Source organism: Myotis daubentonii, chromosome 1 (genome assembly GCF_963259705.1).
Source record: "Myotis daubentonii chromosome 1, mMyoDau2.1, whole genome shotgun sequence".
NCBI lineage: Eukaryota > Metazoa > Chordata > Mammalia > Chiroptera > Vespertilionidae > Myotis > Myotis daubentonii.
The window spans coordinates 233,271,674-233,299,665 of NC_081840.1; the positions used below are offsets into that span (position 1 = coordinate 233,271,674).

The 27,992-nt window shown below is 63.4% G+C and overlaps 1 protein-coding gene across 2 annotated transcripts; it reads left to right on the plus strand.

Annotated features, from left to right (window-relative positions):
* Positions 1-102: 102 nt before the first annotated feature.
* On the plus strand, positions 103-23,198 carry LETM1 (leucine zipper and EF-hand containing transmembrane protein 1). 2 transcript variants are annotated; one of them, XM_059677481.1, is made up of 14 exons: positions 103-386; positions 4,401-4,461; positions 9,522-9,963; positions 11,763-11,906; positions 12,262-12,399; positions 13,103-13,306; positions 17,748-17,867; positions 19,021-19,152; positions 19,453-19,593; positions 20,052-20,180; positions 20,288-20,422; positions 21,295-21,485; positions 21,978-22,116; positions 22,586-23,198. In XM_059677481.1, exons 1-14 carry the CDS (start codon positions 308-310, stop codon positions 22,733-22,735), a joined length of 2,205 nt encoding a protein of 734 aa, XP_059533464.1. In that variant the 5' UTR covers positions 103-307; the 3' UTR covers positions 22,736-23,198. The 2 variants fall into 2 exon arrangements, with proteins under 2 accessions (XP_059533464.1, XP_059533457.1); XM_059677474.1 differs by having other exon boundaries at positions 105-386; positions 20,049-20,180.
* Positions 23,199-27,992: the final 4,794 nt, after the last annotated feature.

A 27,992-nucleotide genomic window follows, 5' to 3' on the forward strand; every position in this document is an offset into this window, starting at 1 on the left:
GCGGGGCCGGCCGCGGGGCACGCCGGGACCCGTAGTCGGCCGCGGGGCACGCCGGGACCGCCCTCACCTGGCCGGCGGCGGGCGCCCGAGGGGCCCAATGGGAGCGGCGCCCGTCGCCCCGCCCCGCGCCGCCGGACGTCTGTGCCGGGACATGGCCGCCGCCGGTGCCGGGTCCTTGAGCTGAGCGCCCGCCGCCGGCAGCCAACCGCCGCCTCAACCGTCCGCGCGGGCGGGCCGAGCCGCCGCCAGGCCGGCGAGCAGGAGGAGGAGGAGGAGGCCGCCTCAGGAGGCGGGAGCCGCCGGACACATGGCGTCCATCTTGCTGAGGAGCTGCCGCAGCCGGGGGCCCGCCCGCTTCCCGGCGCCCCGCGCCGCCGCCCGGGGGGGTAAGTGCTCCGCCGTCGGCGCGGGCCGGGGGCCGGAGGACCGAGCCGGGGAGGGGGCTCCGGGCGGCGGGACGCGGCGGGTCTGGGTCACGCCGGCTGGGCCCGGCCGCCTGCCCCCGCGCCACGCCCCGGCGGGCGGGCCGGTTGCCGGGCACGGAGGGCCGTGCGTCCCGGAGGCCGGCGGGCGGCGGCCTGTGACTCGCTCGCGCCGTGACCTCAGCCGCCCGCCGGCCGCGGCGAGCAGAGCGGGGCAGGGAGAGCTTTGCAGGGAACGCGCTGCCGTCCGCCCGGCGCTGCTCGCGGGGAAGCCCCGTGGAACGCGGCGCCCATCACGAGAGCAGCCGCGTCCTTGGGCCGCTGCCCGGGCTCCGAGACGAGGCGGCCGGGGGGGCGGCAGGACCTGCGGTGGGACCTGCGCCTGCACCCGGGGCGCCCGCGACCCCAGCTGGGACCCGGGAATCACACCCAGCGCGGGCTCCTCGGGGTCCCCCCTCTCTCCACGAACCCCAGGTTGCGGGAAAGAGGACGCTTGTCCTGTGAGACCGAGACTCGAGTGAAAGGAGCCTCCCGGGGCGCGATTCTGGAAACTTTTCAGCCGCGATGGCTGCCGGGCCTTTGGAGCGCTGGCAGCGGGAAGGGCCTGCGTGCCGGTGCCGGTGCCGGTGCCGCCCTGCCGGCCGCTCCCCGCCGCGGGCTCCTGGTGACGGCGCCCTGGCCCCCGCCTTCATAGCGCTGGGGTGGGCGGGGCCAGCCTGGGTGGCGGCATCGTTTCGGGGTCACGCGTGTTCCCTGTGGTCGTGTCCCCCGCGGGGTGGCCGCCAGGCCGCGGGTTTGCTGTGGGCGGCGGGCTCGGGCTGCTGCGGCCGTTCCGTTCCGGTCCAGGCCCGGTACTGGCATCTGCCATCTGACACCTGGCATCTGGCATCAGGGCGCTTCTTGGTTGCAGTCGCGGAGCCGGTGCGGAGACTGTGTTAGCTGCGGCCGCGCGGGCCACTGCCCTTGTTCTGATCCCGTCTCCCTGTGACATCCTCTCCCGTCCCGTCCCGTCCCGCGCGCGCTTCTTTCTCACGGACCCTCCTCACCCCCGGACCCCAGGAGCCGCGGCGCCTTCAGCCCGTTTCTCTCCAGCTGCCCGGGTTTCGGGAGGACCGGTGGATACATCGCGGCCGCTCCTCTGTGGGGATGCACCCGTGTTTCTCAGGGTCAGAGCGGCTGTGGGTCTTGGGGAGCGTCCTCATCCCCCTGGTCCAGGGGCCAGCTGCCAGCGTGAGGCTGGGGGGGGGTCTGCCAGGCCCCCTGCTCTGCGGTCACTCCCGCCCGCCCCCACTGGCACGCTGCTCTTTGGAGGAAGTGCTGTGTGCAGGGCATCTTGGGGTGGGCGGGCCAGGCTCACCTTCACCAGGGACTGGGTGTGAGGGCAGAGGGCAGGCGCCCTCAGGGAGGCTCCCAGCCGTTATGGAAACGGGCATCAGAGGAGCTGCCTGGGGGAGCCGGGGGTCTTAGGGTTGTGGAATGGCAGGTGCCCGTGGACGCTGGGTCAGGTGCACCCACAGGTGTTCAGGTACAGTGCCTGTGGGGGAGCTGGAGGTGGGGCAGCTGGCCAGGGAGAATCCGGGGCCCCATGAAGAGAGGTGTGGGGTGTGAAGAAATACACTTGGTCTCTGCCCCTCCCCCAGTTCTTGCCAGAGCTCCAAAAGCCCTTGGGATTTCTTGTTCATGTTTTTAAATATATACATAGGCCCTGGCTGGTGTGGCTCAGTGGATAGAGCATTGGCCTGCGGACTGAAGGGTCCCGGGTTCGATTCTCGCCAAGGGCACATGTCCGGGTTGTGGGTTCAGTCTCCAGTGTGGGGCGTGCAGGTGGCAGCCAATCAATGATTCTCTCTCATCATTGATGTTTCTCTTTCCCATATATTTTATTGATTTCAGAGAGGAAGGGAGAGAGAGAGAAACATCAATGATGAGAGACAGTCATCCATTGGCTGCCTCCTGCACGCCCCACACAGGGGGTAAAGCCCGCCACCCAGGCATGTGTCCTGATGGGGAATTGAACCTCCTGGTTCATAAATCGACCCTCAGCCACTGAGCCACGCTGGTGGGTGGAGTTTCTGGAGTGATCAGGGTGTCTTGGGTGATACAGAATGAGCCACTCTTCCTCTAACCTGAGTGTATGCTGATGAAGTCCCTGTGATTAGCGGTCTGGACCTTCTCCCCCACCCCAACCTCGGGGAGAAGTGGGGGCCTGGAGATTGAGCTCAGTCGCCAGTGGTCAAACAGGTAACTAGTCATACCAGGTACCGAAGATAAAGGTCTTGGACAGGGAGGCGCGGGGAGCTTCTGGGTTGGCGGCACTTGCTGACCCCACAAGGAGGCAGCTTCTGCATTCAGGGCGGCCGGACCTTGAGCTGTGTGCCTCCTCCTCTGGGCGGCACCGTGTCCCTGTAATGAACTGCAGCAGCAGGAGAGCACCTTCCCGGGTCCCGTGTCATCCCCGCACGCTGTCAGGGAGGCGTTCAGGGACCTGCATCTGTGGTTGGCAGAATGCGGGCAGCCTGGGCACCCTCCTTGCAGCTGACACGCGTGCGGGGCGTGCGGGGAGTCTCGTGTAACTTGGGGTCTGTACTAACCCCGGGTAGTGTCAGCATTGAATGGCAGGACACACAGCTGGTGTGGGAGAGTTGTTGTGGGAAAAAGACAACACAGCAGGGCTTCCAGGAGGAGGGGGTGTCCACGGACCACCTCGCTGCTGCAGGGGCGGGGCCTGCGAAGGGAGGAGGCGGGGCGGGGGGGTGAACTCATGCCACCTCGAGCTGTGGCAGCTTGTTGGCTTCTGGGAGGCATGTGCAGGTGGGGAGCCATTTCTGAGCCAACTTGAGGGGGGTGCTGGCCTGGGCAGGCAGAGGGGACAGGCCAGGGGTGAGGGGCAGACTTCTTTTTGGGAGACAACTGGGGGCCCCCCGGCTGGAGTGGTGTGTTGGCCATGTGTTTTGTAATGTTAACAGGAAATGTCGCGTGTGAAATAGGAAAGGTACTTTATGAACCATGGTGACCGAGCTAGTGAGCCCAGCCCCCAGCTGACAGCCAGGCTGACATCCACGAGCAAGACTCTAAATTTAATGTTCGATGGGAGCAGCTTTCTGCACAGGAAAGTGAGACTAGTGCGTGTTGACAGCAGCCTCCTATCGAATTTCACAAGTGACAGCTGGAGTCCCTGTCCTCAGAGGGTCCACCTCGCCTGGCCGCACCGCAGGGCCTAGAGTGGGGCCGGCCCCGGTCCCGGCCGTCTTCTCTTCTGCTGGCCCCAACGTGGCACTCAGCAAGCCCGGCCTGTTCCAGGCACTCCTGCTCCTGCCGCCTTGCTGCCAGCGCCCTCCAGGCTCCCTGCCTGCGCCCAGCGGCTCAGGACTGTCCTGTCCCCTCAGGGCCTGAGCCCAGGAGGCCCGCAGGCCGGTCCTGTGGGTGACCCTGCCCTTATGCTGAGGGGGACTAGTGAGGTAGAGCAAGGGTCACAAACACAACCAGATCCTCACATTGCGCTGTGTGCTCATCAATGTTTAGCCAAAAATGGCTTACTCTTGGCGTTGGTTTTCCTAGTAATTCTCAGCCCTCGCCCCCCTGTGGGCAGGGGAAGCGGTGGGTCACTTGGGTGTGGCCTTGCTGGCACGCGGGGCTGCCTGTGCGTGGGGGTCATGTTCCTTCTGGCTCTGCCCACCAGAGCCAAGCTGGGGCCAGCAGGGAGCTGCCCCTGGGGCCCTGAAGCTGGAGTCCCTGGGCCTTTGGCTGGCGCTCCGCTTGGGAGATGCGGAGCCAGGGACTGACTCGGGCTCCCCTTCTCCCCTAGAGCCACCCCCAGACACCGGGCCGTCCCGGGGCAAACCCTTCACCTGGCAGCACCCTGAACTGTTCAGCAGCCACTCGGGGTTCCGGCTTACCTTAAAGAGGCTCCTCAGACTCGCCGCGGTGTCAGCATAGAGCGCCCGGTGTGAACTGACCCTTTCCTCTGCTTTGCTGCAGGTAGTCCGGGGGACCACGCCTGTCTCAGCTGTGCCAACACCGTGGGGTGGATCAGCCGCCTGTAAGTAAGCGTGTCTGCCTCGAGGGCTGCTGGAACGATGGGAACCCTCCATCTGGGGAGCCAGTGTCTCCTACTCTTCTGTTTCTTATGTTTCTGCTTCTTTAAAAAAACACAAACATGTGTATATATATATAGTTTAACATATTTGTATTGATTTCAGAGAGGAAGAGAGAGGAGAGAGAAACGTCAATGCTGAGAGAGAATCATGGATCAGCTGCCTCCTGCACGTCCCAAACAACCAAAACTTGGTGGTTGTTAAAGCAAAATGGTGCTCAAGCGTATTTCCCATTTTAGGACTGCATGAGGTGCTCCCAGGAGCCTGCCCACAGCCGTGCACGCGTGTGCGCGTATCTGATGGCAGACCGGCAGACGCATAGCCTTCGAGGGGACACGATAGAGTCTGTGTAGGAGCCCTCCCAGCAGCAGCCCCACTGGCCCCCTGCAGCCAGAGCGCTCCCGGCTCTTGATTTTCGTTTGATTTCTGTGGCCACAGGGCTGTGGAGCCCTTCTGGTGACGACGGGAGCCTTTGATGTATGAGCAGAGGACATCTTGACTCCTGGTCTTCGTAGATTTCATTCTGCAGTGGACTAGGGGCATTCAAGGGCCTGGGCCTGTGGGTGGTAGGAAACCAGGGGCCCTGCGGCCCCAGGGGCCTGGTCCTGGTGCGTGAACGAGGTGGCCCCCGGCTGGCAGTCAGTGCTGGGTGTGCGGTCGCTGGTTTAGAGTCCTGACGGCCAAGCCAGGTTGGGGGCGGCTGTGCGGTCGGGTTCACCTGCAGGAGCAGCCCAGGCGCCGCTGATCGGGCCCTGGAGCCTGCAGGACCAGGGCCTGCCCCGTGGGCGCGGCTGTCCCCGTGCTGCGCCTGTCACTCGTGCGAGTTCTCCAGCCGGCCCTCGTCTCTGGGCTGTCCCTCAGTGAGGTTATTTCAGTTCTAAGATGGTCTTTTTGGGATTGTAACTGAAATGCCATTAAATCCATAAAATCATTGGGGAACACTGCCTTTTTTAAATCCTCACCTGAGGATGTGTTTTTATTGATTTTTAGAGGAGAGGAGGGAGGAGAGAGAGAAACATCAATAAGTTGCCTCCCGCATGCGCTCTGACCAGGCATCGAATCCACAGCCTTTTTGGTTCATGAGATGCTCCAACCAACTGAGCCACTCATCCATGGAGAGGAATGTTAACTTTAAAAATATATATATATATATTTATACACACACACACACACACACACACACACATTATTGATTTCAGAAAGGAAGGGAGAGAGAGAAACATCAATGATGAGAGAGAATCATTGATTAGCTGCCTCCTGCATGCCCCCACTGGGGATCGAGACCGTAACCCGTGTATATGCCCCGACTGGGAATAGAACTCAATCACTGAGCAACACCAGCCTGGGCCACTTTCTAATTTACATACGGTGTCCCTGGTGTAAGGAGTTTTATTAAGACTTTTTCTCTCTTTCAGAAGAAGGTATGTCAGTTTCTTTATATGGGCCACACTTACTTTCTTTAGAAAGTTAAACAGTTGCCTTTATGACAATTCCCAGAGGTGACCTGTGTGGTGGTGGGATGCGCCTCCTTCCGTGGTCTTTACTCAGGAATCTGTCTTCCTGGGCCAGCACTTCACACAGCTCCACTGAGCACCTGTAGCTGCTCTTGTAGCCTCTGTAGTTAGTGCTGGGGTCGTCCTCCACACAGTGCCTTGGTTGTGTGGTTGCAGTTCGGACCTCAGTAGCCAGGCCTGTTGTCTCTGGGGCCAGGCATGACAGTTGTGGTCATGCGTGCGTCACAATAGCAAGCAGTGTCTGGTGTGCACTGCTGTGTGTAACAGTAGCTTGTTTTCTCATTTTAAAGTTTTTATTAGCAATGGGTGCTGACTTTGTCGGGAACCTCTAAGATTCAAATATACCTGCACTCATGGTTCATGTCTATATATACACCTAAGCGACCATTCGAGCAGTAGCTGTGACCCGCACGGGCCACCAGGGGGCAGACGCTCAACACACAGGCATGGAAACATAGAACAGACTGATGAATCTCAGAGGGAATGGGTGGAGAGGGTGGGAAGAGATTAACCAAAGATCATATATGCATACTAGAGGCCTGGTGCACAGATTCGTGCACCGGTGGGGTCTCTGAGCCTGGCCTGCGGGGATCGGACCGAAACTGTCAGTCCAATATCCCCCAAGGGGTCCTGGATTGCGAGAGAGTGCAGGCCAGGCTGAGGGCCCCACCAGTGCATAGGCACCGGGCCTCTAGTTAAGACAAAAGCTGTGCTTTATTGACATTTTTTATAAGGTCACAACTTTTAGAAAGTTAAACAATAGGCTCAAATTAGGAATTATAGATGAGAGGCAGAATCTCATGTCATTCTCAGCATCCACCAATTTTACTCCTTATTGTGATCGCACAATATGAGAAATGCTGAGTTGCACAGGGATGTGTCTGCAAGCGGCAGCAACTTGTATTAGTTGCTTTGCAATCTCAGTCTTTGGTTGAAATGGGTCAGGCCCGGATGAGTGAGCAGGTGGACAGTTTCTGGTCCTAGACCTCGTTGTGGACGTCACCCCGCTGCTCCTGACCTCTCCCCAGCGGTGAGAGGGAGGCACCCCGCTCTGAGGACCAGGCTATAACCTCGTTCAGTGGGAAAACCTGGGCAGCGGGAGGCTGTCTGTATCCTTACGCTTCACGGTGTGACTGTTCACAAGCTTGGCTGTGTTGGCGCCTGGGGCCTCCAGCAGGCGTTGAGGTGCTGTGGGTGGTGGCCTCTGGCTCCCCAGTTGGGGGCCTGTGGTTTCTCTCGTCTCTGGGCAGAGAGGTGCCCTGCCCCTCTAGTGTCGTGTCCCTGAAGGACAGTGGTGTCCCGGCCTCAGGCCATTGTCTTGGTGGGCTGTCCCTTCCAGGGGACATGTACCAGGAGCTCAGTGGCCCGTGAGCCCTGCTCCTCTGCCAGGCGCTGCCTCACCTTGCTCTTCTGGGCGGGATGGCAGGCGGCTGGCTGAGAAGGACGCAGCCTGCGTCCTGAAGTGAAACGCGCAGCGAGGGGAGCCCCGACGCGGCCTGTGCTCGAAGGGGCCCTCCTCGGCGACCACGTGCTCCCTGCGGACATGTTGCCTCCCCCGGGGGTTCCCTGAGTGGGAAGGTGACCTATGAAAAGGGGGGAGGAAGGAGAAACAGGTGTGGCTGGTGCAGGGGCTGCGCTGCTGCCCGCACAGGTGAGGGGCGGTGCTTCTCAGGGTGCTGGGCGCGCTGGTGGGTGTGGGCAGAGCGGGGGCGGCCTTGACGATGCCATCTGTCCCGGCTGCCCGGAGCGGTGGCCGTGCCCAGATTGGTTTAGTTCAGGATTTTTAAATAGTAAATGACACCGTATGCTTTTGAAAATAGCTCACCCTTTCTGGCTAGAGTGTTAGTAATATTCTCTGTAATGTGCTTAAAGGCAGCAGGCCCTCGCTGCACACCAGGTGCTCCTCAGCTCAGTCTGGCTTCACACATCTGTCTGAGCCTGTTGGCTGCCCCTGGAGACTGTGATGTCACGCCTTCTCCTGGAAGCCATTGGCTTCCTGGCTCATGGAGGGTGGAATTGGATACTCAGCTTGATGAGGCCAGGAGGAAGGCTGATCTGAGTGTGTGGCCACTGTCCCCCAGGACAGGCGTGACAGTCACTGCTGCAGTGGTCAGGGGACTGCCGAGCCCGAGCAGCCCTCCTGTGCCCTGGCAGCCTGTCCCCCGGGGCCTGAGACTCAGGACAGGGAGGGTGTGAGGGACAGAAGTGGGGCGCAGAGGTGGGGGGATGGCGGTGCCCTGTGCTAGCTGTCCCGGCCCACGATAAGCTACGAGCTTCTTCCCGCCCCGACTGGCAGCCTCTCACCCACTTTGTGGGCAGTTGCAATAGCTGCCGCTCCTGTGCTGTGCGCCAGATGCTGTCACACGGTGTGGCAGCACACACACTTCCAGAGGACATTCTGAGGCACAGAGAGGTGATGGGCAGGAGACGCTGGGTGTGCCCTGAAGTAAGTCGGAGCCTGTGCCACCCGGAGGCAGGTGTGTGCCTGACCAAGGAGAGGCTTCAGCGACAGACGAGTGGGAGGTGGAAACGGAAGGGACTGGGGGGCAGCTGTCCCAGTTGGCCCTGTAGACATCTTTGTCTCTGCTGCAGCCGGAAGAGGGTCTCCTCACTGAGTGCAGACCCTGGGTGGTGCCAGGCTCTGGCCGGGCACCATAAGCTGCGGGTGGCACGGTCCCTGCGCCAGGCACTCAGGCTGCTGCCGCCCTCCTCCCAGGGCCGCTTTGTGGGTGGACCCGAGGATGCAGCTGTAGGGCCCGGGGAGCAGCCTGGCCTACGTTGGCGGCCACAGCCCGGGCGCCCTGGGGCCTGAGTGTGGATGGAGAGGGCTCAGGTGCGCAGATACAGAAGCCCCTGTGGTCTCCCACGGGGCTTCACGGAGCCGGTGCAGGGGAACGGAGCATGCGTGATGGATTTGAGTGTCACGGGCCAGGAGGACAGGCTGTGGGTCAGGCGGCCTGAGGGAGCAGCGCCTGCCCGTTGCTGGGGCGAGGGGCGCAGTGATGGGCTGAGTGGGAGGCAGTGGGCTTGGCAAAGGCTTCTTGGTGTTTGCTATTTTGTGCCGACACCTGTGGGCGCCCGGGTGGTAGGTCCAGGCCATCGTTGACGTGGCGCGTCCTCGCTGATCTCAGGACGTGCTCAGGAACGGCAGGTCTTTGTAGAAGGCCACCTTCTACAGGGGAGAGGGCCTCCCTGCTCCACACCCCACCCCCAGATTCTCAGAGCCTGTGGGAATGGGCCTGGGAGACCCGCCCAGAGCTGGGGTGTCTGTTCCGGGTCCAGCTTTTGCTGCCTGTGCTTGCGTCCTGCCTGTGAGGCCCCAGCCCCTGTGGCTCCGGGGGTGCAGCTCCTCCACCCACCCCGCTCTGGAGGGAAGGGCTGGGTGGGCTGCAGGCATCGGGAAGGGAAGTGGAGGAAGTGTTTTGTGCGCAGGGAAGACGGTGGGGGGGGCGGGGAGGTCAGACATGGCTGTTTGCTCTCTCCCTTCCCAGGCGTGTCCTGCCGGGCGGCTGTGCTCCCGCGCACCTTTCCTTCGGAGGCGACCCCCTGGGCTGCTGGACTCGGAGGCCCCAGCGCGCGTGTGCGGTGGCCCGAGCGCCGTGGGCCCCGGCCTCCGCGGGCCTGCTGGTCGCCCAGCCGCAGCTCCCGCCCGCGCGCTGCTGGCACTCCTCCCCCGCGCTGCGCGACGACTCGGTGGTGGAGAAGTCGCTCAAGTCCCTCAAGGACAAGAACAAGAAGCTGGAGGAGGGCGGGCCGGTGTACAGCCCCCCGGCGGAGGTGGCGGTGAAGAAGTCCCTGGGCCAGCGGGTGCTGGACGAGCTGAAGCACTACTACCACGGCTTCCGCCTGCTCTGGATCGACACCAAGATCGCGGCGCGCATGCTCTGGCGCATCCTCAACGGGCACAGCCTGACCCGCCGCGAGCGCAGGCAGGTAATGCGCACGCCCGCCCGCCCGCCCCGGGTCCTGGTGCCTGTGGGTCTGTCCTCTGGGCGCTGGTGCTGGGGTCCTCTGGCTGCTTCTCCCGCCGACGGGGCCCTGTCTGCTGAGCTGTTGCGGGGGCTGGTGGCCTGCCTTTGCCGTCTCGTTGCTTCCCCTGTGGTTGGGCTGTGCAGCTCCTTCCAGGTTGTTTGCGTGGCTTGTTGGGATCAGTGCTCCCGGACCCTGTGTCTTTTCTTCTGTGCCGAGTCCAGGGGACAAGGGGCAGCTTCCAGCCCTCAGGGCCTTGGAGCCCGAGGACAGGCCCCGGATGTCCTTCCCTGAAGGCTGACCCCGAGGCTCCTCCGTGGGAAGAGGGGCCTCGGTCACGGCGGGGGGTTGCTTGTGACCCGTGAGCACTGGCTTCTGGCTTTATGCGGCGCTCAGGGTTCCATGGACCACATAGGAGTGTTTCCTGGCTGGAGTCCAAGGGATGCTGGGAGAAGGGTGCAGATGGGTACTTTGAAGAACAGTTGGATTAGAATTTCCCAATTAGTGTTTACTGGACATGGGTTACAGGCACACTGCCTTTTGGGGACTCGCAAGATAAGGCTGTATGGTTCAGGTTCTCTTCTGCCCCTCCCTGCCCTGTTCTGCTGTGAAAGTTACAGGGTTTTTGCTACTTGGTTGAAGACAATATGTGCTGTTATGAAAAAAACAAAGCACACAGTTGACCCTAGCCGGGTTCAGCGGTTAGAGCATCGGCCCAAGGACTGGAGGGTCGCAGGTTTGATTCTGGTCAAGGCACGTCCTCAGTTGCACCTGTAGGAGGAACCAATCAATGTCTCTCTCACATTGATGTTTCTAAAGATCACTGGAAAAATATCCGTGGGTGAGGATTAACACAACAAAATAAACAAAACGCAGCACCCACTTGACGGGCCTTTCCATGGCCAAATCTGGGACCATTTGAGCATAAAATAAAAACAAGAATGCATTGTAAACAAATGAAAAACGTAGGGTAATAAATAGAAAAACGAATGTGCGGAAAAGGCAGCAGAGCTGGTGAGCGGGGAGGCGGGGTGAGTGAGGCAGTTGCTGCTTTGGGAGCGTCAGTAGAGACGGGAAGCACCGTGGCTGCGTGACCTGGGAGAGAGGTGGGTGTCGGCCTGGCCTCCAGTGCCTCGCACAGCCCCCCCAGCCCTGCCCAGCAGGGGCCGCCCTCCCTCGGAAGCTGGTTCTTGGCGGGAGCCACACCCACACCCAGCAGCGGGGGTGTTTCTACACGTGGCCTCTCCCCAGAGGCCTGCGGGCCAGTCCATCGGGCGTGGGGTGAGGACATGGAGAGGCAGCCTTGGCCTCTCCGCCCACCGCCCTGTGAGTGGCAGCCGCGCTCGCCTGGCGGGGTTCTGACAACCCCCGGGGGCAGAGTGTTTATGTTGGGGAAGCACTTGGGTTTTCCCTAACGATCGCCGTGCAGTTCAGTGCTAAGTCCAGCCCTTTCAGGAAGAACCAGAGAAACGCACAGCCTGGGGGGTGGGCGGTGTGGCCACAGCCTCCCAGCAGCGACCCGTCCTCGTGGCTGCTCTCCACCGGCCAGGCCCGCCTGTGGGCAGCACTGTGTTTGCCGTAGCTGTCTCCCCAGAGCAGGACCCCAGGGTCCCGGAGGCCCCAGTGCCGGGTGCTGCTCCCAGCCAGCTCTCCTGCAGGCCCGGCGAGAGGGACGGCCCGGGAGTTCCTGTGGGTCCCGGTGGCCTGGAGCTCCCGGCCTGCAGGCCGTGCGCCGTGACCCCTGACCCCGCCACTCCTTGCAGTTCCTCCGCATCTGCGCCGACCTCTTCCGCCTGGTGCCCTTCCTGGTGTTCGTCGTGGTGCCCTTCATGGAGTTCCTGCTGCCCGTCGCGGTGAAGCTGTTCCCCAACATGCTGCCGTCCACCTTCGAGACCCAGTCCATCAAGGTGAAGGCGCCGCCCTGCTCGGGCTCGGGCTCGGGCTCGAGCGTGCTCCTTCGCGGTGCCCCCCCCCCCCCCCGGGTCGCCTTCTCTTAGATGTGTGTGCGGCATGGTTGCTCCGGACCGTGTCTTCAAGCTGGGCTGAGACCATTCGTGGGGTGGGATGCAGGCCAGCCCCCCGCTGTGCGGCCCTGCCTGCTTCGGTCAGTGAGGTCTTGTGGGGACACGTGCCCAGCCGGGTGTGGACTCTGCCAGCCCTGCTCTGGGTGGCACAGTGGGAGGCAGGAGCTGGAGGGGACGCTCCAGCCCCGCTCGTCGGGGAGGGTCTGGGCAGAGGATAGCGCCCGTCTCTGCCCCGCAGGAGGAGAGGCTGAAGAAGGAGCTGCGGGTCAAGCTGGAGCTGGCCAAGTTCCTCCAGGACACCATTGAGGAGATGGCCCTGAAGAACAAGGCGGCCACGGGCAGCGCCACCAAAGACTTCTCCTTGTTTTTCCAGAAGGTGCCCTGATGCTTCGGAGCCCCTGTGGCCTCAGCCCACTGTCCTTAGTGCTGGTTAGAGCCTCGGGCCACCCGTCTTCTCTGGGGAGTGGTCCTCATTGCCATCCTCCCTTTTTCTACTGTAGCAGCAGGGGGCGCTCCTGACCCCCTCCCCGGGCGGGCGGGCGGGCGGGCGGCAGCTGCTGCCCAGGGTCTATGGAGGTTCCCTCCGCACTCAGGTTGAACCTCAGTCCGAGAACTTGAACCCGCTGACATTCAGTTACTTGCCTCTGCCTCCAACTTTGCAGCAGCCCCAGGAGAGGGAGAGTTTGGCAAATGAGGAACCTAAGACCCTGCAGTGTGACGAGCGGGGGGTGGGCAGGGGAGAGGATGGACCACAGACTGCTCCACAGCCATGGCTGAGGTGGGGAGAGTGGCAGGGCCTCCTTGCCAGCAGGGGGAGGCCGGGCCTCTTCCAGTCGCCAGCCTACCCTCCGGGCTGGGCTGCCCTCGGCGTTGAGTCTTAGAGGCAATTCTGAGGTTGCGCCTGATCGTCCAGGCAGTCCACCTCCCCCAGCTCCCGGTCCTCCTCATTTCCTCACTTGGGGCTGGTGGCCCCTGGGCCTGGGAGGGGTGCTGTGCGCAGGTGCGTGTGTGCACACATGCCTGTGCATGCTCAGGGAACAGGCCTCCGCCGTGAGTAACACGCAGCATTGCTCCTGCAGATCCGAGAGACCGGGGAGAGACCCAGCAATGAGGAAATCATTCGTTTCTCCAAACTGTTTGAGGACGAGCTGACCCTGGACAACCTCACGCGGCCGCAGCTGGTGGCGCTGTGCAAGCTGCTGGAGCTGCAGTCCATGGGCACCAACAACTTCCTGCGCTTCCAGCTCACCATGCGGCTCCGCTCCATCAAGGCGGACGACAAGGTGAGTGACGCCTCACGATCGGGCCATCCTCGCAGCAGGGGTGGCATCGCTGGTGGTCTGTCAGCCTTGCATCTCGGCTGTGCCCACCTGGTGGGCACGTGGGTGCTGTCTGCTGGGATCAATGATCCTGGGATCGTGCCGTCCAAGTGACTTCCCACCTGGCGTGGCATCGGATCCTCCCATGTTGCTGGTGCTCATTGGGAAGGTGCGTTCTGATGCCTGGCTGACGCTTCCTCGGATGAGTGCATTGTAGCTTGTTCGTTACTGCAGCCAGTCTTCTGCTACCTAAACAGCACTCCAGTAAGTTTCTTTTTTTTAAGTACATATATGCTTACTGATTTTAGAGAGAGGAAGGGGGAGGGATAGAGAGATAGAAACATCTATTGGCTGCCTCCTGCACACCCCACACTGGGGATTGAGCCCGCAACCTGGGCATGTGCCCTGACGAGATCAGACCTGAACCGTGGTGTATCAGGATGATGCTCTACCAACTGAGCTGCCCGGCCAGGGCATGGGTTGAATTACTCTTAGACCCACTTCCGAGTTCCTCATTTCAATGCCAGGATTTTTTTTTAAGATTTCATTTCTCACATAAAGCTGTCCATCTTGCTGTCTGTTTTCTTGAACATGCTAGTCTTAGTTCACGTCTAATTATTCCAATAACAGTATGAAACAGGTGTTCATTGTTTTCTCTCTGGGCTTGGCTTGTTGGTTGTATTTAGCTTTTTCAAATAGAGACCTTGTCTGAAGTGAGGTTCTGGGTGGTGTGGTCCTCCTCCAGGAGCCCCCACAAGGTCACCACCCCAGGGCTGGCCTGGCTTCCGGGGTGCCCTCTGCCCGGAGCTCCCACGGCACAGCCCGGGTGCCCGCCTGCTGCACAAGGCTCTGCCAGCTCCTCCCCGGTGCCTGCTTAGCGTGAGGCCCGACGCCAGGGGGTCCTGCTCTTTCTGGACTGAGCCCCCGGACTCCCGCTGCTCCTTCTTAGCCTGGCAAGGTGGCTGCCTCTTAGCAGTGGTCTCTGCCTGGACTCCGCCTGCTCCGAGTTGGCGTATGCCGCTGGGCCCGGCGGCTCCCGGATGGCCAGCTCACTCCCTGGCCTCCTGGTCCGGCCCGGCCCTCAGACTCTCACTGCCCTGAAGCCTGGTCTCCAGACGCGCCTGTGTCCTGTGGTCCCTGGCTTCTCCGGCTCCTGGGGCAGCTACCCTTCCCTGTCGTCCTGAGTGTGTGGGGGCGAGAGGAGCTCGGCTGCGGCCGCTGTGCGTTTCTCCCGGGGAGGGTGTGCTCAGGGCACGACTCTGCTGGAGAGCAGCGGGCGGGCCGTCCTGAGGCGCCGTCTTCTCGGGAGGCGGCTCCAGGCAGGTGGCCGGGTGGAGTCCCTGCCACTCACCTGTCCTGTGACCTTGGACAAGTCATCCCACCGTGAAGTGCCTCAGATTCCCGCGACCTCCGCTGTCGATAGGGGGTGGGCCCTTTCCCTGGACAGGAAGCAGGAAGCACACCTGAGAGGGCTGTGGTGTGGGGGGGCCCTGGGACCCCAGGAACCACCGAGTGTCTTCGTGCCTCATATCCCAGCCTTGGGCGACAGAAACACTGGCAAGTCCAGAGCCTGCTCTCGGCCAAGAACAGGACAGGCTTGCCCTGGGAGAGAAGACTCTAGCCAGACACCCCAGGACACACTGGCCCCGCCCCGCGTCCATGGGTGGGTGTGAGACCTGCACCCACCTGACAGTCCTAGGACACTTCCTCCCCCTGCGGGAGGTGCGGTGGTGGAGGCCAGGCGGGGCATAACGCGGTCTCCTGCCTCCCAGCCGGGGAGCCGGGAAGCGTGCAGGACGGAAGCAGCACCGTGCCTGTCCCAGAATGCACCTGGGTGCTGCTTATGGGCTGGCTGATGCACACAGAGAGATCGGTGCCCGTGAAGGGAGCCTGCTGTTCCAGGTTCCCTGGAAACGGCCACGGTGCCCCCGAACGGGAAGCGGCAGCAGGGGAGGCTGGAGGAAAGGGGCTGGGCCGTTGTCACTGGTGGGGTGGCCAGCTGGAGACGTTGGTTGGGCAGGAAGTGAAGCAGAGGTCGGGGTTTGTGGTTAAAGGGTTGAAAGGTGACTTTGTGCACCCACGAAAGCTGGGCTGCCAGGGACATGCAGATAGCTTGGGCCATCAGCAGATGCCAGATAACCAATTGCAAAGTCTATAAAGATGGTTAGAAGAGCGCCCCTTACTCCCCCAGAGCCCTGTCAGGGGCAGCTAAGAGGACTGAAACGGGGCCCAGTCTCATAACGTCATACTCCACACACCCGGGCTCCAATAGGAAGCTGCTCCTCACGCCCAGGTCCAGTCCCGCATGGGCCCTCCCGTAGGATGGACAGGACAAAACACAGGCCCCGTGAACAAGGGAAGTTGTAGAATTCCACGTGTGAACTACAAAGAGGACGGTGAGAATGGGCCAGAGCCTCCGGGACCTGTGGGCTGTTGCAGAGCTGAGTTCCGTCGTGGGGGCTCTGGGAACCGCGGACAGGACAGACCCAAAGCAACCCCCACCCTGCAGGACACGCCGCAGTCAAACTAATGAGCCTTCAAGGACAGAAGTCATTTGAAAGTAATGAGAGCGAACAGCATCTCGCCTGCAGGACAAAGACTACAGAATGTCAGCCCACAGTTCTGTGTCCAGCAGCGTTCCCTGTTGGGCGAAGAGGAAGTCAGACCTCAGAAGAGGGAAAGCTACTGTGTGTTCCCAGCAGGCATGTCCTCGAAGACCCTGACGGAGGTTTTTGAAGCAGGAAGTGAGGGGAGGGCCCTGGAACACCAGGAAGGAAACGTCAGGTCAGTCCAGCAGGCTCTCCGCACGTCTCCCGGATGACGTTCGACGGTCAAAGCCCAAGTGATGGCGCCGTGACGTGGGGCTCCATGTGCGAGTGGAAGAGGGCGCTTCCTCCGGCTCACCTGGACGGGGAGAGGACGCGCGGCCGGACCGGTCACGCAGGTGTGGTGCCCGCGTGGACACGGTGGGGGCTGGCTCAGGCAGAAGGACACGCCTCGGCGGCCGGGCAGTGCGGCTCCTCAGAGTGCCGCTGGTGAAGGCCTGTGCAGAAACAGCTGCCAGGCTCTGGGACTTTGTTTGTTTGAATATATTTTTTTAATGATTTCAGGGAGGAAGGGAGAGGGAGAAAGAGAAACACCAATGATGAGAGAATCATGGACCGGCTGCCTCCTGCACGCCCCCCCCACTAAGGATCAAGCCCACCCCCAGTCCTGAGCCCTGACCAGGAATCGAACCGGGACCTCCTGGTTCATCTGGTTCATAGGTTGGCGCTCAACCACTGGGAAACACCAGCTGTGCTAGGCTGTTTTTGGAAATTCGAGCCCAGGTAGCCTCCAGGAGCCCTTGTTTAGTAGGTGTCTTATTCTCAGGGTCCACACACAGGAGGGCCACCCAGAAACACTAGAGAGGTCGCAGTGGGATCACGGAACCCCCAGGAGGATGGGGGCCGGAAGCAGGCACGCAGTTTCTTCGTGAGCACTGCATGCTGGGCAGGGCCAGGCGCCCTCAGTGGGCGAGTGTAACCAGGGCCGTGCTGGGCCGTGCTCCTTGGCACGGAAAGGCGAGTTGTTGATACGCTGGCAGCCTGTGTGAATGGTCTTCATGGAATCCCCCGCAAGTTACATGGATCCTGTGTGCACTCGTGCGTCGGATGCAGCGAAATGAAGGGCTGGCTGGGCGGGAGGCGGCGGGAGGGACGTGCTGTCACCTGGCTGTGATCTCGTTCTGCACTTGGGGCGATGTCACCACGGGGCCCGGATTCGGCAGGTTACCGCCACCTGTCTCATCTCAGGATGAACGTTTAAGAAGATGGGGTGGGGGCGCCCCTGTCCCCCTCAGGATACTGCGAATCGAGGTGGGGGTGGGGACAGATCGGGAGCGCCTGTCGTTCTGTCTCTGCCCTCCCTCCCTCCCTCCCTCCTCCCTTGCACGGTGTCTTTGGCGCTGCATCCCATGTCCTTGTCTAGGGGACTCCGTGCCCCTCTTCTCCCTCTGGCTGGGAGCGGTGGCTGAGGCTGTGAGACATCTTGGGAGCCTGTGGTCGCTCTGCTCTCTGCCCTTTCTCTTCCGTCCAGCGAACAGCAAGGCTCGGGTTGGGCTGGGTGGGCTGTGGGCAGCGACAGGTGCTGGGACCCTCCCCGCGGGCCTGGGTGGAGGCGCCCTCCTTCCAGACGCCGGCCTTGGGGCTGGTCCTGGCCGTGTGCGCTCCCCAGGCCCTTCTTGGTCAGTTCCTGTCCCTGCAAACCCAGGCGGGGCCTTGGTAGGGCGTGTGTTACTTAGCAGAGCCTCTGAGGCCGTGGCTGACAAGGGGCACGTGGTTCCCAAGCAAGTGGCCATTAAGCCGGGAGCCTCTGGTGCCCTTTCAGAATGACAGTGCAGCCACGTGTTGACTTTCTTTTCCAGCTGATTGCAGAGGAGGGTGTGGACAGCCTCAACGTCAAGGAGTTGCAGGCGGCGTGTCGGGCACGAGGCATGCGGGCCCTGGGAGTCACAGAAGACCGCCTGCGGAGCCAGCTGAAGCAGGTGCGTGCTCGCGGCGGCCGGGCCAGGGGCATGGCCGCGGGCGTCAGTCCCGCTCAGGCTCCTGTGGGAAGCGTGGAGGAGACCTGCAAGTCCCGCGGGCTCACGGGCAGCGGCCGGGCCTCAGGCGCGGGGCCTGCACAGGTGCCTGACTCGGTCTGTGGTGCCCGGTGCCCGCCATGTGCGGAGGCCGCGGTGGCTCCCAGGGCTGCAGTGCGGTCCTGTCCTGTCTGTCCGCTCCCGTCCTCTGGGCAGGTGAGCACCGTGTTCGCTCTTGGAGACACGGGCATGTCTCACCGAGGCCGGGTTTTAGCGCACCGCCCTCCAGAGGCTCAGGGCGGCTCCGCCCGCCCCGGTGGGATCGGCCCTGGGAAAGGTGGCGCTCAGAGCCATTCGCCTGCCACATCGGAAGGTGGAGGGTGGAGAGCGTGAGGGCGCCCAGCGGCCCGCCTCCTGACCGCCATGCTGCGGCCCCTCCTCGGGGGTCAGCGCGTCCTCCAGGTGGAGGCCAGTGCGCGATGTGCTCCGCGGCGGGCCCCACCCTGTGCCTGCCGACGGCCAGCGTGCACGCGACGTCCCTGCCTCACGGAGCTCGCTCGGGCATGCGGTCCAGTGTTCTCGCCTCTCCCTCCTCTGGCTACTTACCCTCCTTAGCATTTCTCCCCGACCTTTGAGTTCCTTCTCATCTCATTTCTGTCTGTGTCCAGTTTTGTCCAGAGATTGTCAGGGTCTCTTGTCGGTTTGAATGTTGTCTTTCTGTCACTAAAATAGCTTCATGTGGGGCTGGGCCACAGCAGGTGGGAACCCCCAGGCCGCGGGAATTCACAACCACCACCGTCAGGGCTTGGTGCCATTTTGAGGCGAAGACTTGGCTGGCAGCGAATCTTTCCGTCAGTGTTTGGCGCCTGGAGGCCTGTCCGCCGGCCGCTAACTCGGTCCTCAGGCGTCTCGTGCCGCTGACCGGTGGGCATCGAGTCAGGAACCGAGGCAGTGAATCAGCCCCACCCACCCAAGTCCTGTGTGGCTGTTGCCCCCGCCCCCTCTCCCCTCCTCCCCCACCAGATAGGGCAGCGGAGGGCCAGGTCTCAGGTGTGGGTGGGCCGAGGCCGGCAGGTGAGGCCGGCAGGTGAGGCCAGGTCTTGACCTTCGATTGCAGTGGCTGGAGCTCCACCTGCAGCAGGAGATCCCCACGTCGCTGCTCATCCTGTCCCGAGCCATGTACCTCCCAGACACCCTGTCGCCCGCCGACCAGCTCAAGTCCACGCTGCAGACCCTCCCCGAGATCGTGGTACGTGTGGCCGGGAGGACCTCCTGCCCTGTGCTCCAGGGGCCCCCTGGCTTCTGAGGGCAGGACCACAGGACACCATCCACAGCCGTGTGACCCCCGTGCCCACCACTCACCCCCTTCTGTCGGCCTGCAGTGAGGGCCTGTGAGACTCATGGGTGGCCTCGGGCCTCGTGACCCTGCAGCTGGGGCCCCGCAGTACGTCCTGTGCCCTCCAAGCCCGGGGGCTGACCGTCAGGGCCAGGGGTGTGGGCCTCTGGGGGTGGCAGCCTACGGCTCACCCCAGGCGCGCCCTCTCTGCAGGCCAAGGAAGCGCAGGTGAAGGCGGCGGAGGTGGAGGGTGAGCAGGTGGACAACAAGGCGAAGCTGGAGGCCACGCTGCAGGAGGAGGCGGCCATCCGGCAGGAGCACCGGGAGGAGCGGCAGAGGCGCTCGGAGGCCGCGGTGAGTGCCGGGCGCTGGCGCCGCACGGCTCCTGCTCCACCTCTGCAGGCCCTGCCTTGGGGACGGGCCTGGGCTTGGGCCCTCCTTTCCTCCTGGGTGGCCGGCACGGTCGGGCAGGTGTGCTCGGGCCGCCCCGGGGCCAGCTCCGCCCGCCCAGGCTGTGCTCAGGCCCCCGGCCCCGGGTGGGCTCCCGCTCCCACACGCGTCCCCGCGCAGCTCCCTGCCGGGGTGAGGAAAGGGCCGGAGGGTGGGAGAGGCTGGGCTGTGCCTGCCCCTGGTCACCGGTCGCCCGCACTGAGACCGACGGAGGTAGGTCACGCTGCTGGGCGACCCGGGTCCACCGTCCCGTCGCTGGCTGTTGAGTGTGCCCTCCGGCCGGCGGCATATCGGCACGGCGTGGGCGCCTGGGGAGGCCGTGGGTGGGTGGCACCGAGCAGCCCCGGCCTGTGTTTCAGAAGGAAGTGGCACTTGAAGCAGCGGAAGCTGCCCCTGCGAGGCCCGTGGCCGAGCTGCAGCCGGAGGTGGTGGACGCGGCCCTGCCGCCAGAGGCCCTGGAGGACACGGCCCCCGTCCTGGAGGGCGTGAAGGTGACCAGCACGCCCACGACGGAGGGGAGCGGAGGGCGCCTGTGCACCGCCTGCGACGCCCCCCGAGGGACCCCTTCATCGGGGTCTTTGCTTGGCTTCCTTCCCAGGAAGAGGAGATCACCAAGGAGGAGATCGACATCCTCAGCGACGCCTGCTTGAAGCTGAAGGAGCAGAAGACGTCCCTGACCAAGGAGAAGGAGGAGCTGGAGCTGCTCAAGGAAGACGTGCAGGACTACAGCGAGGTGCGGGCCGGGGCTGAGGGTGCGGGGCTGAGGGTGCGGGCTGAGGGTGTGGGGCTGAGGGTGCGGGGCTGAGGGTGTGGGGCTGAGGGTGCGGGGCTGAGGGTGCGGGCCTGAGGGTGTGGGGCTGAGGGTGCGGGGCTGAGGGTGCGGGCTGAGGGTGCGGGGCTGAGGGTGCGGGCCTGAGGGTGTGGGGCTGAGGGTGCGGGCTGAGGGTGCGGGACTACAGCGAGGTGCGGGGCTGAGGGTGTGGGGCTGAGGGTGCGGGGCGGGGGGCCTGTGGGATTTGCTCCTAAGACTATGGTTTCTTCCAGTTTCCAAAAACACCTCCATTAAATATCTGATAGGCCAAAGGGCCATGTTATTACTACAGGCCCTTGGAGAGGAAGGGGGTCTGACCAAGTCCTCTTCAGGGACCCTTGGTGTCTCCGCACCTGCAGGCGCCAGGTGGAGTCGGGGTGGTTGCTGAGTGAAGTCTTATTCATTCCTGACTTTCTTTCATAGTTGCTGATTTTGTTACTTATCAGTATCACTTCCTAATGGGACTTAAAGGAGCCACGCTTTCACAGCTCTGCTGGGAAAAGATGGCTGATTGGAGAGAGCAGGTTCCTCCTACACTCAGGCCCCCCCCCCCCCCCCGAAGCTGGTGAGGGACGTAAGGCGATGCTGACACTCTGACTCTGATCTGCCACTCGCCACACACGCAGGGTGAGGTGCCAGACAGACTGCATCTCCTTTCTAGACAAGGGTGTCCGAGTCCGCGGAGCCCAGAACACGTGTGTGCTGGGCACAGCATGCGGTGCCGGTGTGAGCCGGTCACCGTGTAACCGCATGTAAGTGGTTAGGACAGTCCTTATACAGTGTGATCCCATCAGGACCTGCAAGAGATTAAGAAGGAGCTTTCGAAGACGGGCAAGGAGATGGAGGTGGAGGAGTCCAAGGCCAGCAAGAGGCTGACCAAGCGGGTGCAGCAGATGATTGGGCAGATCGACGAGCTGCTCACGCAGCTGGAGGCGGACCAGCAGGCTGGCAAGCTGGGCCCCACCGCCCCAGGCCTGCCCGCAGGGTGAGTGTAGCCAGACGCCGAGGACAGAGGGCTCGGGCTGCTGACCAGTGCGTGCACAGCCTGGTGCCCAGCTGCCCTGCCTTGACCCAGTGTTTTCGGCCAGAACCCCGCCTCCCGTCAGCCTCTTTTCTCCACGAGGCTGCCGTCAGCGCGCCATCCTCTGTCCCTGTGCGCCGCTGTCCGCCCTCCCCACCGCGGCCACCTCGCTCCAAGCACTCAGTAGTCACCCACGTGGTGTCCCAGCATGACTGCCCCCAGGTGGTGGCTGACCTCGCGCCCCCGGGGCCGGGCTCTGTGCTGTCCTGTCCTTGGGTGGAGACCCTTCACCCCCAGATGAGGGCAGCGTCCGCTCCTGGTTGACCTGCTGGGCTGTGTGGGCCCACCTGCCCTCACTGGTCCGAGATCTCCCCACGTTTACGGGGCGGGGCTGGCCTGGGCGCCTTGCGACGGGTGCAGGCTGTCACATGCAGCTCTCCCTGTCCCCCTCCCCAGGGACACTGTCATCAGCGTCACTGAGCTCATCAGTGCCATGAAGCAAATCAAGCACATTCCAGAACACAAGCTGGTCAGCCTGGCCTCGGCCCTGGACGACAACAAGGACGGCAAGATCAACATCAATGACCTGGTCAAGGTGGGTCTGAGGCCCTGGCAGGGCTGCTGCTGCGGTGGCTGGATGGGCAGACCCCGGGGAGGGGGTGCGGGCAGTCCTAGGGGCCTGTATGGGGGACTTCTGAGGCCTGGGGGTGACCCTGAGGGACTGCGGGGGTCCCTGGCACATGGAGCTTGGGCAGCCCGGGGCTGGGGCTGACTCGGTCTCGTTGGGAATCGAGGGTTGGCAGGAGCACGTTCGGAGCCCTCGCCTTGCCGGCTGCAGGGGCTGGAGGGCGAGTCCAGGCCCCCTGCCCCTTCCCTGGGGCCCTCGGGATGGACAGCAGTCCGCACCCTGCACCCTGCCGGAGCCTCTGTCCAGGGCAGGCCTGTCCCGATGGACGTGCCCCGCAGCCTGGGCCCCGGGGGAGCACCGAGCCCCTGGGGGCGGCGTGGGGCCGAGTGCTGGTTGAGGAAGCCGGCCCCGAGCCCTGTCCTTCCTGTGTGTGCAGGTGATCGAGCTGGTGGACAAGGCGGACATTCACATCTCCACCAGCCAGGTGGCCGAGATCGTGGCGACGCTGGGGAAGGAGGAGAAGGTGGAGGAGAAGGAGAAGGCCAAGGAGAAGGCCGAGAAGGAGGCGGCCGAGGTGAAGGGGTAGCTGCCCCCCGGCCCCTTCCTGCGGAAGCGATTCTATTAGTGACACGTCTGATATTTTGTCTGGAATAAATCAGGAACTTCCATCAAGCAATTTTTAATTTTCACCATTCCACGAAGAGCCAGTCAGCCTGGAATCCCCGGCCCCAGGGAGTCGTGTCTGCGTCCCCGCGTGGCCACGGGCCGGCTCACGTGGCTCGGGCCTGCGCCCGTGGGTGTCCTGGGAGGAGGCCCGGCCCGTGGCCCTCGGCTCAGGACACTGGTCTGTGGACTTGGACGCCCGACTGTCGGGGCCACGCCTAGCGCTCTGTGGCCTGAGGACCACGCCTGAGGACCGCCACGCTCCCGGGGCCTCCGTCTGCCAGCTCTTCTCGATGCACCTGGTTCTCACCTGACCCCTTACCAATTCGCCGTCTGCCTGACTCGGGCGTGACGCTAATGTAAATACGGCGTGGCCCACTAACGAAGCTTGGCTGTTTGCGTGTTTATTGTGCTGGCGTGGCTTTTAGAAGGTTTACTAATTGGGGTTGTTAGCACTGCGCCCGCCCAGCGGTGGGCCTGGCCCTGGAGCCCCGGGCGCCACCCTGTCAGCCCTGCAGCCCCAAGGCCTCCAGGTGCCCATCATGCCAACTCCTGGCCCAGCTCCTTCCGAGACACAGGCCGGTGGCCACTCCCGGAACTGTGATGGGCAGCCCTGGGGCTGGCGAAGGGCCCTGTGCAGCCTGGCACTCGGCAGTCTCAGTACCTGGCGCTCAGGCAGGTGTCCGCGTGGGGGTGGGCAGGGCCAGGTGGCCTGTGGCCTCAGCTCTGACCCGCCCTTCAAGGCAAGACTGTCCTTTCGGGGAATCCAAGCGTAGGCGTGGCCAGACTCCCGGACGGACGGACAGACAGACGGACGGGAGGTCTCAGGAAGGAGCTGCTCAGTTCACTGCGCCTTCCTCCCGGGCGCGGAGGAACTGACACAGCATAGGAGTAGCGTTTGTCTCCTCAGACGTCAGCCTTTGCACAGGACACGGGGCCTCAAACTACGGCCCGTGGGCCGCATGCAAATACAAATATTGTATTTGTTCCCACTTCGTTTTTTTACTTCAAAATAAGATACGTGCAGTGTGCATAGGAATTTGTTCATAGTTTTTTTTTAAACTATAGTCCGGCCTCCAGTGGTCTGAGGGACAGTGAACTGGCCCTGTTTAAAAAGTTTGAGGACCCCTGGTCCATCCCATCGGTGTGTGCACTGCACTCTGTGCCCCGTGGTGCTGAGGGTTGCCTCACGCATTCCCGTGGCCTGGCTTTCAGCTGTGACCTGCACCTGTCTGAGAGCTGGCCAGTGGCCAGGGACGGTGGCTGTCCTGGTGAGCAGTCCCATGGGGCCGTCCGCCGCACCCGGCTCCTCTGTCCTCACCGCCTCGCCGGGCCCCTGAGTGCCCTCCGCTGCCACCGCCCTCCTGGGTGGCCTGCAGCTTTGGGGAGAAAGCATGCCCCCCCCCCCCAGCTGCAGGGCTCTGTGCGTGCACTGGGCGCGGGCTGCTAGCGGAGCCTCCGCTTCTGAGGTGGGGTCTGCTCTGGGCTCCCCTGGCGTTTGTGTGGCTTTCACGGTCCTGGACTTACTCGCCGCAGCTGAAACCCGTGCTCAGACGCAGGCGGAGCACGTGGTGGGCCTAGAAATGGGAGTCGCGGCGACACGGTGGCTAAGGGGGCTGTTGGCCCTGCCCTGGCGCTGCGCCCCCCACGCTGTCGGAGCGTGTCCTTGGTCACTGGAGTCTCACCGTCAGGACTCGTCAGCCCCGCGGGGCCGTCCCTGAGCCGGCGTTCTCACTGCGGCCCCAGCCTGTGCACTGGCTCTGCCCCCGTGTCCAGGGCCCGGCTTCACATGTGTCGTCGCCTTTCTTGGAAATCATGTTTTTATGAAAACGTCGAGTTCATGTTCCTGTAACAGCTCAGAGGACGTCACGATGTCTCGATCGTCCGCTGGTGGCAGCTGCGCGGCCGGTTGCTCTGCCTCGCCCTCCGCACGGAAGGGGCACTGCCGGCGCCAGCCCCCTCGCTCGGTGTCCCCTGCTGTGGCAGAGCGCACTGCCACCCGTCACCCTGTGCCCAGACGGTCCCTGTGCTGGGACCAGGCGCCCGTCTGCTGTAAGGACGGGATTCAATAAAGCGCTGCCTTGGTGACCTGTGGCCCCTCAGTGCTGGATCTGTCCAGGTCGGGAGGCTCGCTGCTGCCCAGCCCTCCCCCATCTGCCCTCAGTGGATGCCTCCAACCTGGGGTCACTCAGGACAGCACAGCTCTGTTCTGTAAGACCGAGGCCCCCTGGGCACGGGGCCCACTGCCTGGGGGGCTTCCTGGAGGAGGCGGGTGCGTCTCACCACAGCCTGCTCCCCAGGGCCGTGGGCGGGGGGCCTCCCCTGGGTGGAGAGCAGGCCTGCCGGGGAGGGCGCCCACAGAGAGCAGAGGTGGTCTCCCCCACCCTCCCGGCCCCTTGGTGGATAGGACCCCCACCACCCCAAGATGTCCAGTCTATCTTGGGGGGCCTCCCCCCTGCACTGGTACCAGGCTCCTTGGGGGACCAAACGGGCTGTCTGAGGGCCACCCACCCCGAGACCCGCTGTGGCCTCAGCCCTCCCCTTCCCCTGCCTGGCCTCTGGGCCAGAGGTGTCCCCAGCAGGTACCCAGACCCTTGGTGCTGTGGGTCCTTCCTCAGGCGGACCCTGGGAATCCAGACAGGCCTGTGAGCCTGCGGCAGGCAGGGCTGGACCTGCCCTTCTCGGAACACTAGAAGCGCTGGGGCGGCAGGATGCTGGGCCCGTCCTGCCCTGCAGGCCCCGGGCGCTGGGGCAGGGCCAGGGCCTGGTGCACATCGCAGCCCCGCAGTGGGAAAAAGGGGAGCCGTTCCAGACCAGACACTGGTGGGTCCTGGGGAGGTGTGCACCTAGTTCCGGGGTGCCTCCAGGAACCTGAGCAGCAGCATCCCCATCTGTTCCCACACCCGCCCACTTACCGGGGAGGAGGCGAGCCCGGCGGGTGGGGCAGCCGGAGGACGAGGGGCAGGGCCTGAGATGGAGCTGGGCTGGTGGGTTCGGTTAGGTCAGGGGAGGCACGGACGCAGGAGCCATCTGTGCCCGCCTGTCTGGCGTCTGGAGCCGGCCAGTGCCACGCTGAGGTCTCCACCGGCTTCCCAGAAGGCCCCCCACACCCCGGGCGAGGGCCCCTGGTGTCTGGAGCAGGAGGGACCGGGCGCGGCGAGGACGCTAGAGGGCGCCCCGGCCGCGCTGTCCTGGCCTCCCTCGCCTCCCGCCCCGCCGCGCCCTGACCGGGTGCAAACACGACTGGGGGTCTGGAGGGCTGGGCGCTTCCCTGAGTGGCGTCAGCGTATCGGCCACACCCGCTGCCTGGAACCCAGGACAGGTAAGGTGCACACAGCAGGAGTGTGGCCACTAGTGCAGTCTGGGGGCTCCTTGGGGGCCCCTCCTAGAAGCCTGCCCCTGCCCAGCTGCCAGGGGAGGTGGATGCCAGGGGTTAGGGTGCAGAGGGGGGACCTCAGAACCGGGTGCGGGTGTCTGGACGTAACCCCCCCTTAGCCCACCTGGACTCCAGGAGCTGGGCCCGCCCACCCCCATGGTGGCCTCCCTGTCCCCTCCCACGGACACCGGGCTGTCTGCACTTCCTGCCACTGGGGACCCGAGACCCGGGCCATGGAGACCCTCAGGGACACACAGGCTTTGCCCTGCCAGGCTCCACGCAACTGGGCACACGGACCCCGCCCCCAGGCCTTGCCCAGGACGCCCTACCCCAGCCAGAGCCCTGTGCCGGGACCTCCAGGGATGTCCGTCTGGGCCTCCTCCCCCAGCACGCGCTGTTCCTGCAGCAGTGGGCCACCCCTCCCTCCTCGGGGGCCGGCGACAGGGCGGCGAGGGCAGGAGACCGGAAGGCTGCGGCCGAGGCTGAACGGAATCTTTGTTTATTTCTGGGAAGCGCGTTTGCCAGTTTGGGGCGACACCTTTGGCCCCCCCAAGGCAGGGGGCCGAGAACAAACCACCCCAGCCCTGTGGGGCTCGCCGGCTGCCACGTGGGGCGCTAGCAGGACGGGCAGTGAGCTCACGCGTCCCCCCAGCTCCGAAAGGCAGCGGCCCAGGCTGTAAAGGCTAAAGCATTGCGTCAGAAGTGTTAAATCTACAGCAAATACATCTTGTAAAAACTCAATAAATTATATATATAGATATATATAAACTTGTAACATCTAAGGACATCTGAGCCTGGTGCAGGGCTGGCCCACGGCAACGGGAACCTGTATGAAAATACCAGCTTGCTTTGAAGTCCAAAAAAATAAATCTCCTACAGAAAAGTCCTAGATAATCGAATCCCCTGCGAAAGGCCAGGGGAAGCCCTATCCTCCCCAGAGGCCCTCACACCACTCGCCACCTCCGGGTGTGAGGGGCTGCTCCGGCCGGGGGTGCGGGCGGGGGGGGTGCCCAGAGCTGGGTACCCCCGCCCAGCGGCCCCTCTAGACAAAGCACAAACCCTCTCAGCTGTTAATAAGTTAAGACTGAAGCCGCCGCCGTCACGGGGGGCCGAACACTACAGCTTTGGGGGTGGGGAGAGGGGACGGGGTCGGGGGCCCATAAATAGCTTTACGAACACACGGGTCCAGGTACAATTTTTAAAACAAAACTGCTGCCGGGTCGCCTCCACTCGGGCGGTTTTCGGTGTCTCGCCCACAGGGGCCTCCCACCCCAGCCCCGGGGCCCGTGCTGCCGACGTGCCCGCCTTCTTCCATGTGGATACTACATACGCGCGCGTCACACGGCGTCTAGAGAAATGTACACTCGTCTGGAGTAACCCTTTCGGATAGAAGTTAAAGGCTCCCGCCTTCGGTACCCGTAATCTCAGTCTCGGAGGGACAGGGTGGGAGGTGCGGCCTGGGGGGCGGGCGTGTGCGAACACTCACCCCAGGCGCAAGGTGCCGCGTGGGTGGGGGGCTCGCCGCACGGGCGTCCCTGCAGGCTCAGCTCAGGCACCCGAGGACGCCGGAGCCCGGAGCTGCGCCCCTCGGGGTGACAGGGAGGGATGGGGGCAGGGAGGCCCACGGGGAGCCCTTACATTCTCACTCGGTCCCCCTGGCACTGCCGGCACAGGTGCCAGGAGGTCATGGTACAGCAGGGCGGGCACCCAGGGACCCCTGCACGGGGACCCGGAGACTCTCACACGCGTGTGCTCACGCGCGCGCGCACACACACACACACACGCACACACGCACACAGTTGTC

What these genes read in the sequence shown, in the direction of transcription:
- LETM1 (XM_059677474.1), top strand. Translation starts at nt 308, where the DNA reads ATGGCGTCCATCTTGCTGAGGAGCTGCCGCAGCCGGGGGCCCGCCCGC. An exon ending in TCTCCTTGTTTTTCCAGAAG is followed by an intron (nt 12,400 to 13,102) that starts GTGCCCTGATGC and finishes TTGCTCCTGCAG; the next exon opens with ATCCGAGAGACCGGGGAGAG. An exon ending in ACATCAATGACCTGGTCAAG is followed by an intron (nt 22,117 to 22,585) that starts GTGGGTCTGAGG and finishes CTGTGTGTGCAG; the next exon opens with GTGATCGAGCTGGTGGACAA.